We start from the raw sequence: 14,918 nt of genomic DNA on the forward strand, positions 1-14,918 counted from the left end.
TTAAGGGAGGAGAATGTCAGAAGTTTATCAAACTGTAACAGAGTGCTTAATGATTTTCTAATAATTGAGAGCAAAGTGGAGGAGAAATTGTTGAAGTTAAACATAAGAAAGGCACCCCAGGGTGGATGGGATCCATTCAATTATATTAGAGGAGGCAGCAAAGGTAATAAGCAAACCCTTAGCCATAATTATAAGAGCATCCTTGGACTCAGGGGAAGTCTCCACGGACTGGAGATGTGCAAATGTATAGCCAATTCACAAAGGGAGATCTAAGGGTGACATAAGTAATTACAGACCAGTTAGTTTAACTTTACATTAACTTCTGTTCCTGGGAAAATAATGGAGTCACTGGTTAAAGATGCATTACAGGATCATCTAGACAAGGCTTGCAGTAATAAATCAGACACAGCATGAGTTTGTTAAGGGGAAAGTCTTGTCTGACAAATCTGATTGAATACTATGATGTGGTTACAAAGGAACTGGATGCAAAAAATAATTTTGATATTAGCATTAGTTGAGGCATATGATGCAAGAAAGCAAGCTAGTAGAAAATCAGCCAAAAAAAAAAAAAAAAAAAGCGAAAAAATCTGTTTGGCACATTGCCCTATTCCTGTTCTTAATTTTCAAACTCTTTGCATTCTATACAATGTGGTCATTCTGCTGCTATAGCACTGGTACCTACCTAGTCCTGGCTCACTAAAAGTTACATTGCAAAAAAAAAAAAAAAAAAAAAAAGATTACTGTCCATTTGGTGGTCTGTGGTGTTGTCTTCAGTTTCCGAATCTACAACTTTTGCTTCTTGTTCTTCAGATTCTACTGCCTCTGCTCCTACTACAGATGATGGCACTTAATGAAATGTTCTGTGGCATTATTTTTGATAATGTGCGGTACTTGACCATTACCTCTATTTTCCTTGACTCGTTTACTATTACATTATCCTCTACACGTGGGAGTCCTTGACTGGTGCAGGATATGTCTTCCAGCACTGATCTACATTGATAGTCCCTCATATTTTTTACTTTTATTTCGTAATTCTTCTCAGAGATTTTGTTTATTTGTATTTTATTTATTTTTATTTTTACTAGTTTTGGGGACAACAACAATAATAATTTTTTATTATTATTGTTGCTGTCCCCAAAACTAGCAATTTTGTTGATGAAGGGTCTAATTAAATCATGACTTGTCAAAGCTTCTCACACAGTCAATTTTGCCTTCAGTAGCTACTTTTCACATGAAGCTGGCAAGGAAGTTCTGTTGTCCAGAACCATACATTGTTTGTTCACATTTTAATCTAAATCACCATCTAAATGAAAATATGCTTCATCTGAAAACCAGATGCTGCATCACTGCATTTCTTTCACTCCCCATGGCAGGAATTGAAATCTCTGTTTATCACTTTCAGAAAGTTTATGCAAAACACTGTAATCTTGTATTCAATCTTGTAATTGCATTCATGAATAAAACACTGAAAACTTTTTCCAAGTTCAAGAGTTACTTTCTTGTTGACTTTCCTGAATTATGTTGCATCGCAATTTAGCTTCAGAATTTACTAGAAAATGACACAACAATTAGACTTTGTTTCGGTGGGGGGAGCACAGCTTTAGCTTACTGCTCAACTGTAAGGTGCAACTTATTTGCCATTTTGTTTACTGATGAGGAACAGGTAGGATACATAAGTATGTAAAGCATGTATGTGTGCATTTTACATGCTTTTGACTTACTCACTGCTGTTCTCTGCAGGAAATACTGCAGCCTACCATGAACCTTAAATTAAATTCAACTAATAGTTTAGTTTTACTTGATGATGTAATTTTATTAAAATTTTATGCATCAAACTGTGTATCAAATGTTACTTCATGCATAAGGATCACTACAGAAACCAAAGACCCTTGTATTATTGTTTTTCTTTCAATCTTGATGACTAACCCTTGAAAAAGTTTTAGGATTGATGTATACAACAACATAATTTATATCTATATTACATTACTTAGTTAACTGCTACACATTAAAAATTTGACACGTCACTTCGCTCTGAAAAACAGGAATATGTGCAATGATCCTCAGCAATACAGTACTGGGATCACTGAGGGGAAACAAAACCATAACAAACACTGTGGGAGAATGAACTCCAATGACAAATAAAATTCAGCTACATTCAGCAATGTAAAACATTTATTTGAATGTAGTAACACTTTCAGTAAATAAAATGAAATGTCATTTAGCCAATAGGCATACCAACCAACAAACCAATTTTATTTATATTTTGTGCATCACACTGTGTATCTAATGTTACTCCATACATAAGGATCACTACAAAAACCAAAGACTTGTATATTATTGTTTTTCTTTCAATTTTGATGACTAATCCTTGAAAAACACATGAAAAATAGCAAATTTTCATATATCTCCATCCAATTTCATTATAATGATATTTGTCTATAATTGGTTTCAGTCTTTTCAAATTAAACAAGCTATTCACAAATCCCAGGACTCAATTTGGATTTCAAATTTCATTGTAGGTGGGGGAGGGGGACAACAACGTAGCATTTGTTGAAATTGTTGGTAGCTACTTCAAAATACATTGCATTTAGAATAATGATATACAACAATGATATACTGTAAATGTTTTGTTTTGCTTGACATAAGTCAAATTTCTAACCTTTTTTTTTTTTTTAAAAGACAGATTGTGATGTAGCATGACTAGGAATCATGACCAAAACTTTGGTGTGTCACAAATTTGGAATATCTCAAAGCCCTGTGATATAAAGGTAAATTATACTATAATCATTTTTCTGACTAAAAAGGAATAATTCATTAGAATTTACATCAGGAGGTCATACTATTAATAAGACTATCTACTCAGAAATCATTAAATGCTTAAGTGATGCAATTGGAAGGAAAAAGCCCATCAGAAGATGCAGTCAAAAGGAAAAAGACCATCAGAAGGAAGAGGGGTTTCCCCCCCTTTGTTCTGTGGGTAAGGAAAAATTGAAAATTACTCAACGATAATGCTTCTGCTCATCGTGCGACAATTTATGAATACCAAAACCTTCCAAAACCTCTCTAAGGAAAAAGGTATGTTCTCCTTGTAGACGAGAATTGTGGGCACAAATATAAAATCTCAGGGAATAACAGAAGACTGGATCTTATAAAGTTCACCTTCAGGCAGTGAGTTGTTGAATAATGAAATAAGTTGCCTCCTAATGTGGTAGAGACAACAAGCCTGGATAACTTCTATGCAGAATTGGATGGTTCTTTATGGGAATAGTATAATATTCTGTTTTATGTTATTTTTTATATATGCAGAAAAAGTCTGCTTCCTTGCATCATTTGGCCTTGCTAATAGTAATACTTGTATACTAACTATCTTACATCTTCCTCATTTACCTGACCTTTGTATCATATGATTTCTAATTGTTCTTAAAACTAAAGCATTCACCAAAGAGAGGAAAACAATTTTCTGGGAAGCAGAAATTATGGTACCATGATAAATGCAATAAAGGACTTTTCATTTAAAAAAATAATAAAACTTTAAAGAAACTAAGGATTTGGTATTAATAATTAATAAATATATAAATAAATAAATTAACATTTATACTCTGGGTGGCTGGGACAGAGGAGTTTATAACTTCATTAAAATTGTTTTATTGCACTAATTTAACAGCACAACAACTAAAAATGGGCTGTTCACTTTTTTGGACATGTAAGTGTTTGGTCTCATAATGCAAAAACTTGTATAGATTATCCCAGGACAACAGCAAGCCCCTTTCTACTACTGCCACTAATAACAACAATAATATTCAGCTGGTGACACATCCAAATTTTAATCATGATTTCCAGTCACAGAAGATGGATTCTTTTTCTATATAATATACATATTATATAGAAAAAGAAAACGATAGAGTGGCATTTTAACCTGTTATAGCGTTGGCAAACTGTTGAAAACTGTTATAAACCGCCAAAATTTTGGCCATCGTGCATTTTGATTTACTGCCATTTGAACATGTTGTCATTTCCATTATTTGAGTTTAGCAATTTGACTACTCTATAATAATATGGTTCCAACACAGGTCAATTTGTAAATGTTCCTTTTTCATTGCATATCAAAATGTACAATAAGTGCAATAATAAGAAGCATTCCAATTTACAGTCACATGGAAAGGAAATAAAATTTAAAAACAAATTATCTAACACTCACAATTGGTGATCAATGTGGACAGACTTAAAAAATTTTTTTTTAATTATGCACTTTTAAATAATATATAATGATACTAAAATTTAAAAGAGTTCCCTTCAATTTACCTCTCTTGTATACTCACCCAAAAGAGGAAGAAGGATGGGATAGTTGTATGGTAAAACAAAAAGGTTGACACATGTTAAACTAGTACTGGCCTTCAAATATCCAAATGGATGACCAATCTCAGTGCTTTTATGACTGTTACATACAAAAACCTATAAAAAAGATATAGCTGCAATCATGTGATTTAGCATAAATTATTCATTGCTTTATTCAGATACCTTTTTTTAACATAACTACATTTTTTTAAAAATGTATAACATGTATGAATACAAAATATTTTTAAAAATTGGTTTATAAAACATGTTTCATTTTGGAATTGTTTTTGCAGCATATGCATGTTCAATATACATTAATTGTAATGAATCACATTATTGTCAGTTAGTTAATGATGCTGAAAAAAACAAAGAAATATAAGTAAACTGCAACTTACTTTTGTTCTTAACATTTACTAGTTTAATTGTAGAGCTGTCTGATAATGTTAACTTGGTAAACCATGCCTGCACTAGAAAGTTAATAAAATGACTACCTGAAACTAGCTTTAAACATATAAGTCTCAACACATGGTTTCCATTACATAAACTCTAGGGCACGCATATGTTTACATTCACCCAGAAACGTATAGATGGTGGAGAATGCTGGAACGGCTGAATGAAACTTAAAAGGGTTTTAACTGTTTATTTGTTTCTGTAAGACGAAATCCTTTGGTTTTAGTGTATTGAATATTGCTGATACATATGGTTATTGTCTTTTTAACCACGAGTCTGATACAGTCTAATGAGCATTTTTTTTTTTTTTTTTTAAAGATTGCACCTATTAATAGAAGCCAACAATATTGGCTTCTATTAATAGGTGCAATCACTTGGCTTCTATTAATAGGTGAGTGAGGCAAGATATATATATAGTAAACCCTCGATTTAACAGACCCCAATATAATGGATTTTGGATTTAACGGACTGGACAAATAATGTACAGTAATGTACATATTAATCTCGACCATATTATTTTTTTTTAGGTTATACAAAACTTCAGTGTTATTATTAATTAAAAATTAATAATAATTACCTTTTTCCATTATTGTTTTGATAATTACCTACTTTTATTTTTATAATCAAATTCAGGAAATTGTTTTTTATCCTTTCTGAAAACATGTTCAAATAGCTGTTTTCCCAGATTACAGATAAGAGCAGGTGATGACTTGCAAGCTGAATGTGACTCGGAACACTAAACTGCTGGTCTACCAACTCGCTTTGTTTCGGTCTCCTTCTGCCTCAACCTATCATGAGGTCAGGTTGTATACAGAGTGTTTCTGTGATTTCTGAATTGTGACTTTATTTATTAAATAATTTTGCAATCCTTACAATTTAAAATGGCATCAAGTGATAGAGGAATTAAAATAAAGCATGTGAACTTAAATGTGTATACAGAAATTAGAGCTAATTGAAAAAATTAGAACACGGCATCTCAGTAACAAGTGTTTGTGAAATTTACGGCATAAAAAAACAAATTGTTTCCGATATCCGTAAATCAAAGGCTAAATTGCAACATAATTTTATATTGTACAGTACTGTATATTGTATTAAAGCTTTTTTTTACATTAAGAACAATAAAAAATGCCCCCCCCCCCCCAAGGTTACATTTGATTTAACGGACTTTCGGCATTAACGGCCACCCCTTTAATTACTATGCATAATAAAAGAAATTCTCAGACTCTTTGAAAATTGCTTTTATTATGCATAGTTATGAAAGAAATAATAAAGGTTTGTTTAACACACACACACACACACACACACACACCACTCAAAATTGCGCAGGTTGAAAAATACAAGGTAAGCCATTTTTGTTAATTTTCTTAAAGTGAATGTGGAAAACCTGAGATATATTTTGTTTAATCTCTGTTCTTCTGCATAAATGTCTACTTCTGCTGGCGTATTAACCAGTTTAGAGAACATGTATAGACAGTCTAAATTTATCTAGACTACGTCAAAGAAAAAATGCAACGTTCACTTTATGACAGATATGTTCAGATCAGGGATCCTCACTAGGGGTGATACTGCCCCCAAAGGGACAAAAATTGGTTTTGGGAGGGGCAAAAAATCATGGGTATTACAATGGCTGGTGGCCCTCAAGTTCAACCCTACCTGACATCTTATTCCTTAATATTTAATTTCTCTCATTGGATTTTCTTTTACCCTGAGACAACTGATTTTTAACATATAGGTATATTATATTAGAAGTGAGTGAGAAATTTTGATAAAAGAAAGATAGTTGGCATGATTTAATTCAACCACCTTTGCACAGGCATTAAATGCCTAAGTGCTTTCAGAGGTAATGTCTCCGAAATACTTGCCGTTTGCACCTTTCCGACAGCTGCGACCTTGGTGGTGTGGTTTATTTACTTATTCTTTTGTTTCATTGGTCAATATATGAGGATGTGTTTCAGTCTATTGTTTCTACTTTCTAAGCAACAATTAGTATTGATTTATTGTTTCCTCGTGGAAGTTGTTTATTTTTGATCCGCAGTGCTTTTGTGAGTGATATGGGCTATGAGAGTTAAATATAAATAATGTATATTTTATTATTTAATTTTTTGTAGTTATTCAATCCATCACAATCATGTCAAGTTGTGAAAAGAAAACGTTTCGACAGTATCTGGATGAATATCTAACAGTTTTATTGAAAGCCCATTCCACTCAAGACCATGTGTCTTATGTGTAATAGTTCTTTTTCAAATGAGGCTATGAAATCATCAAGACTTTTAAATCACTTAAAAATTAAACATCCTTATAAAGTTGGTAAACACAACGAATATTTTAAAAATTTAAAACAGAATTTTGAGCAACGTAACACTGTTACTTCCTTATTTAAGAAAAACACACAAAGAAATGACAATGGAATAACTGTGTCTTATAAACTTGCTTAAATCATTGCAAAAACTGGTAGTGCCCATACAGTTGCTGAGACTGTGGCAACTGTATGAGCACTACCAATTAGAGCCTGTAATTTCAACAGTGATGCATCAAAATCCTTCCAGTACAGTCAGTTCTGCTATACTGCACATTTTCACAATGCGACTATAATGTGATTTTCGCGTTGGCTCATGCACAATTTCGTCTGCGAGTAACACCAGGTGAATGTAAAACCCAGCACCAAGCTTAACGCAGCAATACATACATGTTCACGAAGCTTAAAAAATATGAAATGTCAAATGTGTGAGAGCTATATTTCCCATTTACTGTAACTGTATTGGTCGGAGACACTGTTATCAAACTTATCATTCGCTGTGTTCACAAGATTTTCTGTTAGAACAGAAATTTCATGAGATGGGATAGCATGAGCAGAGGAAACACATTTCTAGAGGACACTACCATAAAACAATAAAAACAATTTTCAGTTCGTGAATTGGGCATTCCTGTTACTACAATCGAATTATAAACGGGTAGCAAATTCGATCTTATTTGCATTTGCAATAATACTGATAGCTGGAATTCTGTAGGTTTTTACATAATGGTGAGATGTGTTTTCCCTTCCTCTTCAATCATATAAAAAACATAAATAAATTTTCAGAATCTTCTCTTTTGTGCGTGCCATGTTCGTCTTTATTGACTGCTCATCTTTTTTTTTAGTGTTTTAAATTTTACAATCCAAAAAAAGAAAATGTCAGTGAATAGAAATATCAACCAAATAAACTTCGTATCTTGTCAAGGTAAAGTGCTATATTTACTGTAATATTTATTTATTTATTAGAAATTTAAGATGTTTAAACCTCTGTTAGCAATATTATTGGGTTTCTAACTTTTTTTTTTTTTTTTTACTGTTTTACTTACCAGACTGAGTGTTTTTTTTTTTTGAGTGCTATACCCCTATCCCTATTTTTCCCAATAGTCCTGTTGTTTTTAATGCGCAAAATACCATAACGCAGAGATTTTTTAGGAACACATGTACCGCATTATAGCAGAACTGACTGTATTTTAAAAGCACTGCCATTGAACAATTCAATTCGCAATTAATGAATCGATGAGATGTCAATTAACATCGAAGAGCAGCTAATTGACAAACTAAAAATGACAAAATTTTCTATTCAGATTGATGAAGCCACAGCTACTAACAATAAGGCCCTTCTAATGACATTCGTTCATTATTTCGATGACGATTGTAAATTTAAAAAGGTGATGTTGTTTGTAAAATCTATAGAAACAGACTGTACTGGAGCATCTATTTTTGCTGCTGTAAAAACATGGTTTGATGAAAAATTTGGTAATTTGATAATGAAGAACAGTATGTGAGGCTTCTTTTATATACAGAAGTCAGATGTCTTTATAAAGGAAACTGTCTAACAAGATTTGTAAACCTTTTTGATACGATAATTAGTTTTTTAGAAACCGAAGGGGAGACAGATTTAGCAAAAGAGATCAGCTTATACTATATGGCTTGGATTTTTCGAAAACTTAATGAAGTATCACTTCAACTTCAAGGGAAATTAATTATGGTGATAGACTGCAAATGCGTATTGCAAGCCTTCAATGAAAAACTGGAAATATTTGAAAGCAATTTATTGAGAAAACAATTTCATAGTATGCAACAGTTAGCTGAAATCAATGAATCTCTCACCGAGAATGATCTTAAGGTGAAATGAAAAACAGATTTTCAGATTTATTTTCTTTTGAAGTGAAGCCATGGATGTTAGATCCAATTGGATGTGATTTTGGGTTTGGTAGTGAAGAAATTCATTAAGAACTCATTGAATTAAAATGTGACGAAGAATGCAAATATAAATTCAAAAAATGTGGAATGGCTGAGTTGTGAGGATCAAAAACAACTAAACTTCTTTATCCAACAATGTGGTCTGAAATGGCCAAAGTACTTCTTTGTTTTCCAGCGGCTTACATGGTTAAAAGTGGTTTTAGTTCAGTAAATAAAATATTAACAAAGAAAAGAAATAAAAATATATGTTTAAGAGGAGACTGAATTAAACTTTCTAGCATTATGCCGAACATTGAACTTTTAGCTAAGAAACATCAGGCTCAGGGATCCCATTGAATAAAAGGAGTAAGTTTTAAGTAAGTTTTTTAAGGTATAAGTATTTTCTTGTTTAAATTTTCATGGAGGGTGATTAGAAAAAAAAAAAATTGTCTAAAAAAAGCACTTTAGGGGGCAATAATTAAAAAAAGGTTGATAAACATTGGTTTAGATTTCAGCAGATTTGGTATCAGTGTCTTTCCTCTAACATGTTCAAGTTCCAATACTATGTCTGCAAAGTGCTTTTTCATATTCTCAAACCATGGATAGTTGTGGACTCACCTGGCCATGCAGCATAAAGCAACCAACAAATATATACCAGATAGAACTTATAGTTCTATTTCAGTTATGTTCACTCACACTCCCCCCCCCCCAATAAGTTGAATGAATCTGATTTATATATATAATTTTTTAAGTCCATATTTGTCATTATTCTCATTACACTGTTTGTTTGTGATCACATAATGGTGGTCTACTTAATTCTGGCAAGGATATTGGGAACCTCAGTACAATTAAATTTATGTGGGCTGGTAATTGCCAGAGTTTATCGCCATATAGTAATATCAGGATAATAAATGCACACCATAACTGGCAATCGATATAAAAACCTTTATTCTGGCTATAAGAAGTGAATTAGCATCTATTCCCTTCGGCCTATATATATATGGCTGAAGGGATTAGATTATTCGTATTTTATTGCAAATACAGTCGATTCCAGTTATTTGGGACACATTGGGACTAGTGCATTTTGGCCCGATTAAGCGGCTGCCCCAATTATCCGAAGTTTCACATAAAAAAAGTTAAAAATACAATGCTCCCCCCCCCTTTACAATTGGTTCACTGTACAACCAAATCACGTTATGATGGAGTCACCATAGTAAAGTACTGTTCACTATAAAATGTGTAGTGAGTGCTGGTCATTGTGATCACATTTGTGAATTGAATTTTAATTCTATTAAACAGCGATTCTAATTAGCGAAAATAGGAGAAGTATTATCCACACTTTTATTATGCAATAAAATACGAATAAATAAATATATATATATATATATCATCATCATCAGCCATTTTCAATCCACTGCAGGATGAAGGCCTCTCCAGCAACTTTCCAGTTCCTTCTGTTTTGAGCACTGGCCATCCATTTACTACTCAAAAACTCATGAATTTCATCTATCCATCTCCGCCTTTGTCTTCCAGGTTTTCTTCTAGCTCCTCTTGGGTACCATTCTGTTGTTTTCTTAGTCCATCTGTCATCGTGTCTTCGAGCTATGTGTCCTGCCCAAGACCATTTTAGTTCTTTAGTTTTGATCAGAATGTCCTTTACTTGAGTTTGCTGCCTAATCCATGTGTTTCTCTTCTTATCTAACAGTCTGATTCCCAATCTAATTCGTTCCATTCTTCGCTGTGTAGTTCTTAACTTCTCTTCCATTCTTTTGGTGAGTGCCCAAGTTTCATTTCCATAAGTCATGGTGGGGAGTATACATTGATTCATTATTTTACGTTTCAGACAAACTGGGATATTGCTCTTCAGTATGTGACTATATTTCCTGAATGCTATCCATCCAAAATTTATTCTTCTCTTGACTTCCAGCCATTTATCATTATTACAGCTAATAACTTGTCCCAGATAAGTATATGACTCCACCTTTTCAATTACTGCTCCTTCAATCATTATTTCCCTTTCCGTGGCATACTTGTTCATCATTACTTTTGTTTTAGCCATATTCATCTTTAGTCAAAAATCCTTACTAACTGTGCATAACTGATTAAGATTTTCCTCTAATTCTTTGGGATCATGGCTTATGACCACAATGTCATCTGCAAATCGTAAATGGCTTAGGTACTCTCCGTTCACATTGACTCCTTTCTGCGACCAGTCTAATCTTCTGAAAGCTTCCCCAAGGGTAGCAGTAAACAGCTTCGGAGATATTGTGTCTCCTTGTCGAACTCCTTTCTCGATTTTAAATTTCCTACTGTGTTTGTCTAGTCTAATAAAGGATGTAGCACTCTCATATATTTTCTTCAAAATCATAATATATGGAGTATCTATGCCTTGTCTTTCCAGTTCCCAAAACATTGCCTTATGCTGTATGGAGTCAAATGCCTTTTCATAATCCACAAATGCCAGGCATAATGCCATTTTATATTCATTTGCTTTCTCCATTAGCTGTGATATTACGTGAAGGTGATCCATAGTTGAGAATCCTGTCCTAAAGCCAGCTTGCTCATTCGATTGATTCTCATCAAGTATTCTTTCTAATCTGTTAGTAATGACCCTTGTGAACAACTTGTAGATATGGGATAACAAGCTAATTGGTCTATAATTTCCAATTTCTGATTTATCTCCTTTCTTATGCAGCAAAACTATGATTGCATTATTCCACTGCTTAGGCATCACACCTTTTCTAATGCACTTTGTGAAGAGCCTTGCCAGTTTTTGTGTTATGTCTCTTCCTCCCAATTTTAACAACTCTACAGTAACTTCATCTTCCCCCGGGGCTTTCCGATTCTTCATTTTCTTCAAAGCATGTTCTACCTCATCAGGAAGAATATTGGGTATGTCGTATGTGTTGCTACTTTGCAATCCATCTTCCCCACTGCTGGTATCATTCCCTCGCTCCTTGTATAATTCTCTATAGTAGTCTTCTGCTTTTTGAATTATGCCTTCTCTGCTGTTTATAAGTACACCATCGCTATTCTTCAGTTTCAGTATCATTTGTCTTTCTGAATTACTGCTCATGGCTGCTGATTTAAATCCTTTGTTTTCCCTTAATGCTTGTTCTACTTTTCTTGTGTTAAATCTTCTAATGTCCTCTCTGAGTCTCTTTCTAATGGCTTTGCATAACTCAGTATACTCAATTTTCTCCCTGTCAGTGTTTTTCTTGCTCTTCATTTGTCGTCTTTGGTTCATCATGACAAGTGTTTCTTGACTAATTTTTTCTTCTTTGGATTTCTGTTTCCCTATAGGTTTCTTGGGCTTTATCACTTTCAGAAAGTTGTAATATTCCTCGTCGATATCTTGGTCCTGAGCAGTCTGCAGAAGCTCAAACTTGTTCTTAAGTTCCAGTACATACTGCTTTTTCTCCTCCTCTGTTATTTCAAAGACCTTTGTATTATTTACTCGAGTCAGTTTTTTCCTTTCCTTTCCTACATCTATATCAAGTGTACATCTTACCATTCTGTGATAACTTCCAACATTTACCTTATTCAGGACGGTAACATCATTCACAATATATCTTCTGTTAGTGAGGATGAAGTCGATTTCATTAGTTGTTAATCCATTTGGACTCTTCCATGTCCACTTTCTGTTCACCCTTTTCTTGAAAAAAGTGTTCATTACTGACATTCCTTGAGATTCTGCAAATTCCACAAGTCTTTCACCTCTTTTATTTCTTTCACCAATTCCAAAATTTCCTATAGTTCCTCTTTCTGCGCTGTTTTGCCTTTTTCCAACCTTAGCATTGAAGTCCCTCATAATAATAGTGTAGTCGGTTTTCTGCTCATCTAGAAGACTCTCAATTTCAGTGTACATTTCTTCAACCTCTTCATCATCATGGCTCGATGTTGGTGCATAAATCATTATAATCTTTAGCTTGTACCTCTTAGAAATCTTGAGTATTAGTCTTGATACCCTTGGTGATGTACTTTTGAATTCCAAAATGTTGTTTTTAAAATCTTTATGGACCAGAAACCCAACTCCATCTTCACTCCTTTCACTGTTTCCATTGGTGTACAGCAGATTTCCACTTGATAAACTTATAAGTGATTCATTTCTTCTTCTTGTTTCAGCCAAACCGATGATATTCCAATTCACATTTTCTAATTCCTTTTCCAGCTCTAATATCCTGTCTTCACCGATGAGTGATCGTACGTTATAACAGGCCAAGTTCAATTTCCGTGCATGGCAGCCTGGTCGTACCCAGAGATTCTTAGCACCCTCTGCTTCCACTCTGATCCTCTCGCTGCCGTAAGAGGGAGAGTGAAAGCTGCTGGGGACTGAGGGCCATTTGTATTGTTGTGCTCTCATTGCTGGAGGGTTTGGTCTTTTCCTCTTCACGCTGACCAGGCATCTTGAAGAGAACCACTCTACACGTTCGTTGCCACCTAAGTGACATAACAGGGCTTACCATCGAGAAGGTGTGCATGAGTGGATTTTAGGGAGGCAGGTCAACCGGACTTCTCCTAAATCTTCTGTAATAGAGAGATATTGGATCCATCAGTGTTTCAGGCTGAGTGTCTGATAACACACAGGATACCTGTTCCCCTCTAAGCCCCAAGCCTATATATATATATACAGGGTGTTTCAGTTAAACGTTTCAGAACTTCTAAGAGGGGTAGGGTACATCCTGACAACTCGAAATCATATAGCAATGTGGGGTCGGAAATGCTTTCCTGAAGCGGTGTTGTACACAGAAGCACCATAAAGAAAAGAGACCGTAAGTGAGAAATCGTTTTAATAATACATGAAAAGAAGCAAAAGGTACATGGATTAAAGTAAGTGTTCGAAGTTTCTTCCACGGGCTACAATGCACGCCTCACATCTCCGACGCATGGACATCCGAACATTCTGGAATACTCCAGGCAGCGTGTCCAGACACAGCAACCGGAGGATTATGCACCTCGTATTGCTTTCGTACAGTGGTACCTTGGAAAATGTGCTACAAATCCCCTTTTTCCTGCTGAAGTGTTGTTTTCCGATGAGTCATCCTTCACAAGGGAAGGAATTTTCAACACGCATAACGACCATATCTGGGCTGTCGAGAACCCGCATGCAATACGACGTCGTGCAGCACAGATTCGATTTTCGGTCAATGTATGGGCCGGTATTATGGGAGATCACCTCATCGGACCTTACCTGTTACCGTGTCGTCTAACCGGACCTATCTACTTGATCTTTCTGCAGCAAGTATTGCCACAACTTTTGAGAGATGAACAGATTTCTGCATCGACGCAACACACAATGTGGTTCCAACACGATGGAGCCCCTGCCCATTATAGCAGAGATGTTCGTAACTACCTGGATGTCACATTTGGTCAACAGTGGATCGGACGTGGTGGTCCCGTGCGTTGGCCTGCTCGGTCACCCGACCTATCATGTCTTGATTTTTATTTCTGGGGTCATATGAAATCGCTAGTTTATGACACCCCTGTTGAAAATGCTGAGGAGCTGGTTGCAAGAATCGCAGTAGCTGCCGAAGAAATTCAAAATTCGCCTGGGGTATTCCAGAATGTTCGGATGTCCATGCGTCGGAGATGTGAGGCGTGCATTGTAGCCCGTGGAAGAAACTTCGAACACTTACTTTAATCCATGTACCTTTTGCTTCTTTTCATGTATTATTAAAACGATTTCTCACTTACGGTCTCTTTTCTTTATGGTGCTTCTGTGTACAACACCGCTTCAGGAAAGCATTTCCGACCCCACATTGCTATATGATTTCGAGTTGCCAGGATGTACCCTACCCCTCTTAGAAGTTCTGAAACGTTTAACTGAAACACCCTGTATATATATATATATATATGAAAAGTTTCTGACCTAGCATAGAAAGAAGCCATCTGGAAATTAATCAACTTTTATTCAATATAGTCAACATGTGAAACAACA

At 34.8% G+C, this 14,918-nt stretch overlaps 1 protein-coding gene across 1 annotated transcript in view; it reads right to left on the bottom strand.

The window, feature by feature from the left end:
- Nucleotides 1-14,918, bottom strand: part of IntS6 (integrator complex subunit 6) — a 324,867-nt gene that overhangs the window by 214,225 nt on the left and 95,724 nt on the right. Inside the window, exon 8 of the mRNA XM_090385345.1 lies at nt 4,320-4,452. Coding sequence (XP_090241471.1) covers nt 4,320-4,452 — 133 coding nt within the window. The remainder of the gene's footprint in view (nt 1-4,319; nt 4,453-14,918) is intronic.

The sequence above is a fragment of the Mastigoproctus giganteus genome, chromosome 1 (assembly GCF_048544385.1).
Source record: "Mastigoproctus giganteus isolate SK-2022 chromosome 1, ASM4854438v1, whole genome shotgun sequence".
Taxonomy (NCBI): domain Eukaryota; kingdom Metazoa; phylum Arthropoda; class Arachnida; order Uropygi; family Thelyphonidae; genus Mastigoproctus; species Mastigoproctus giganteus.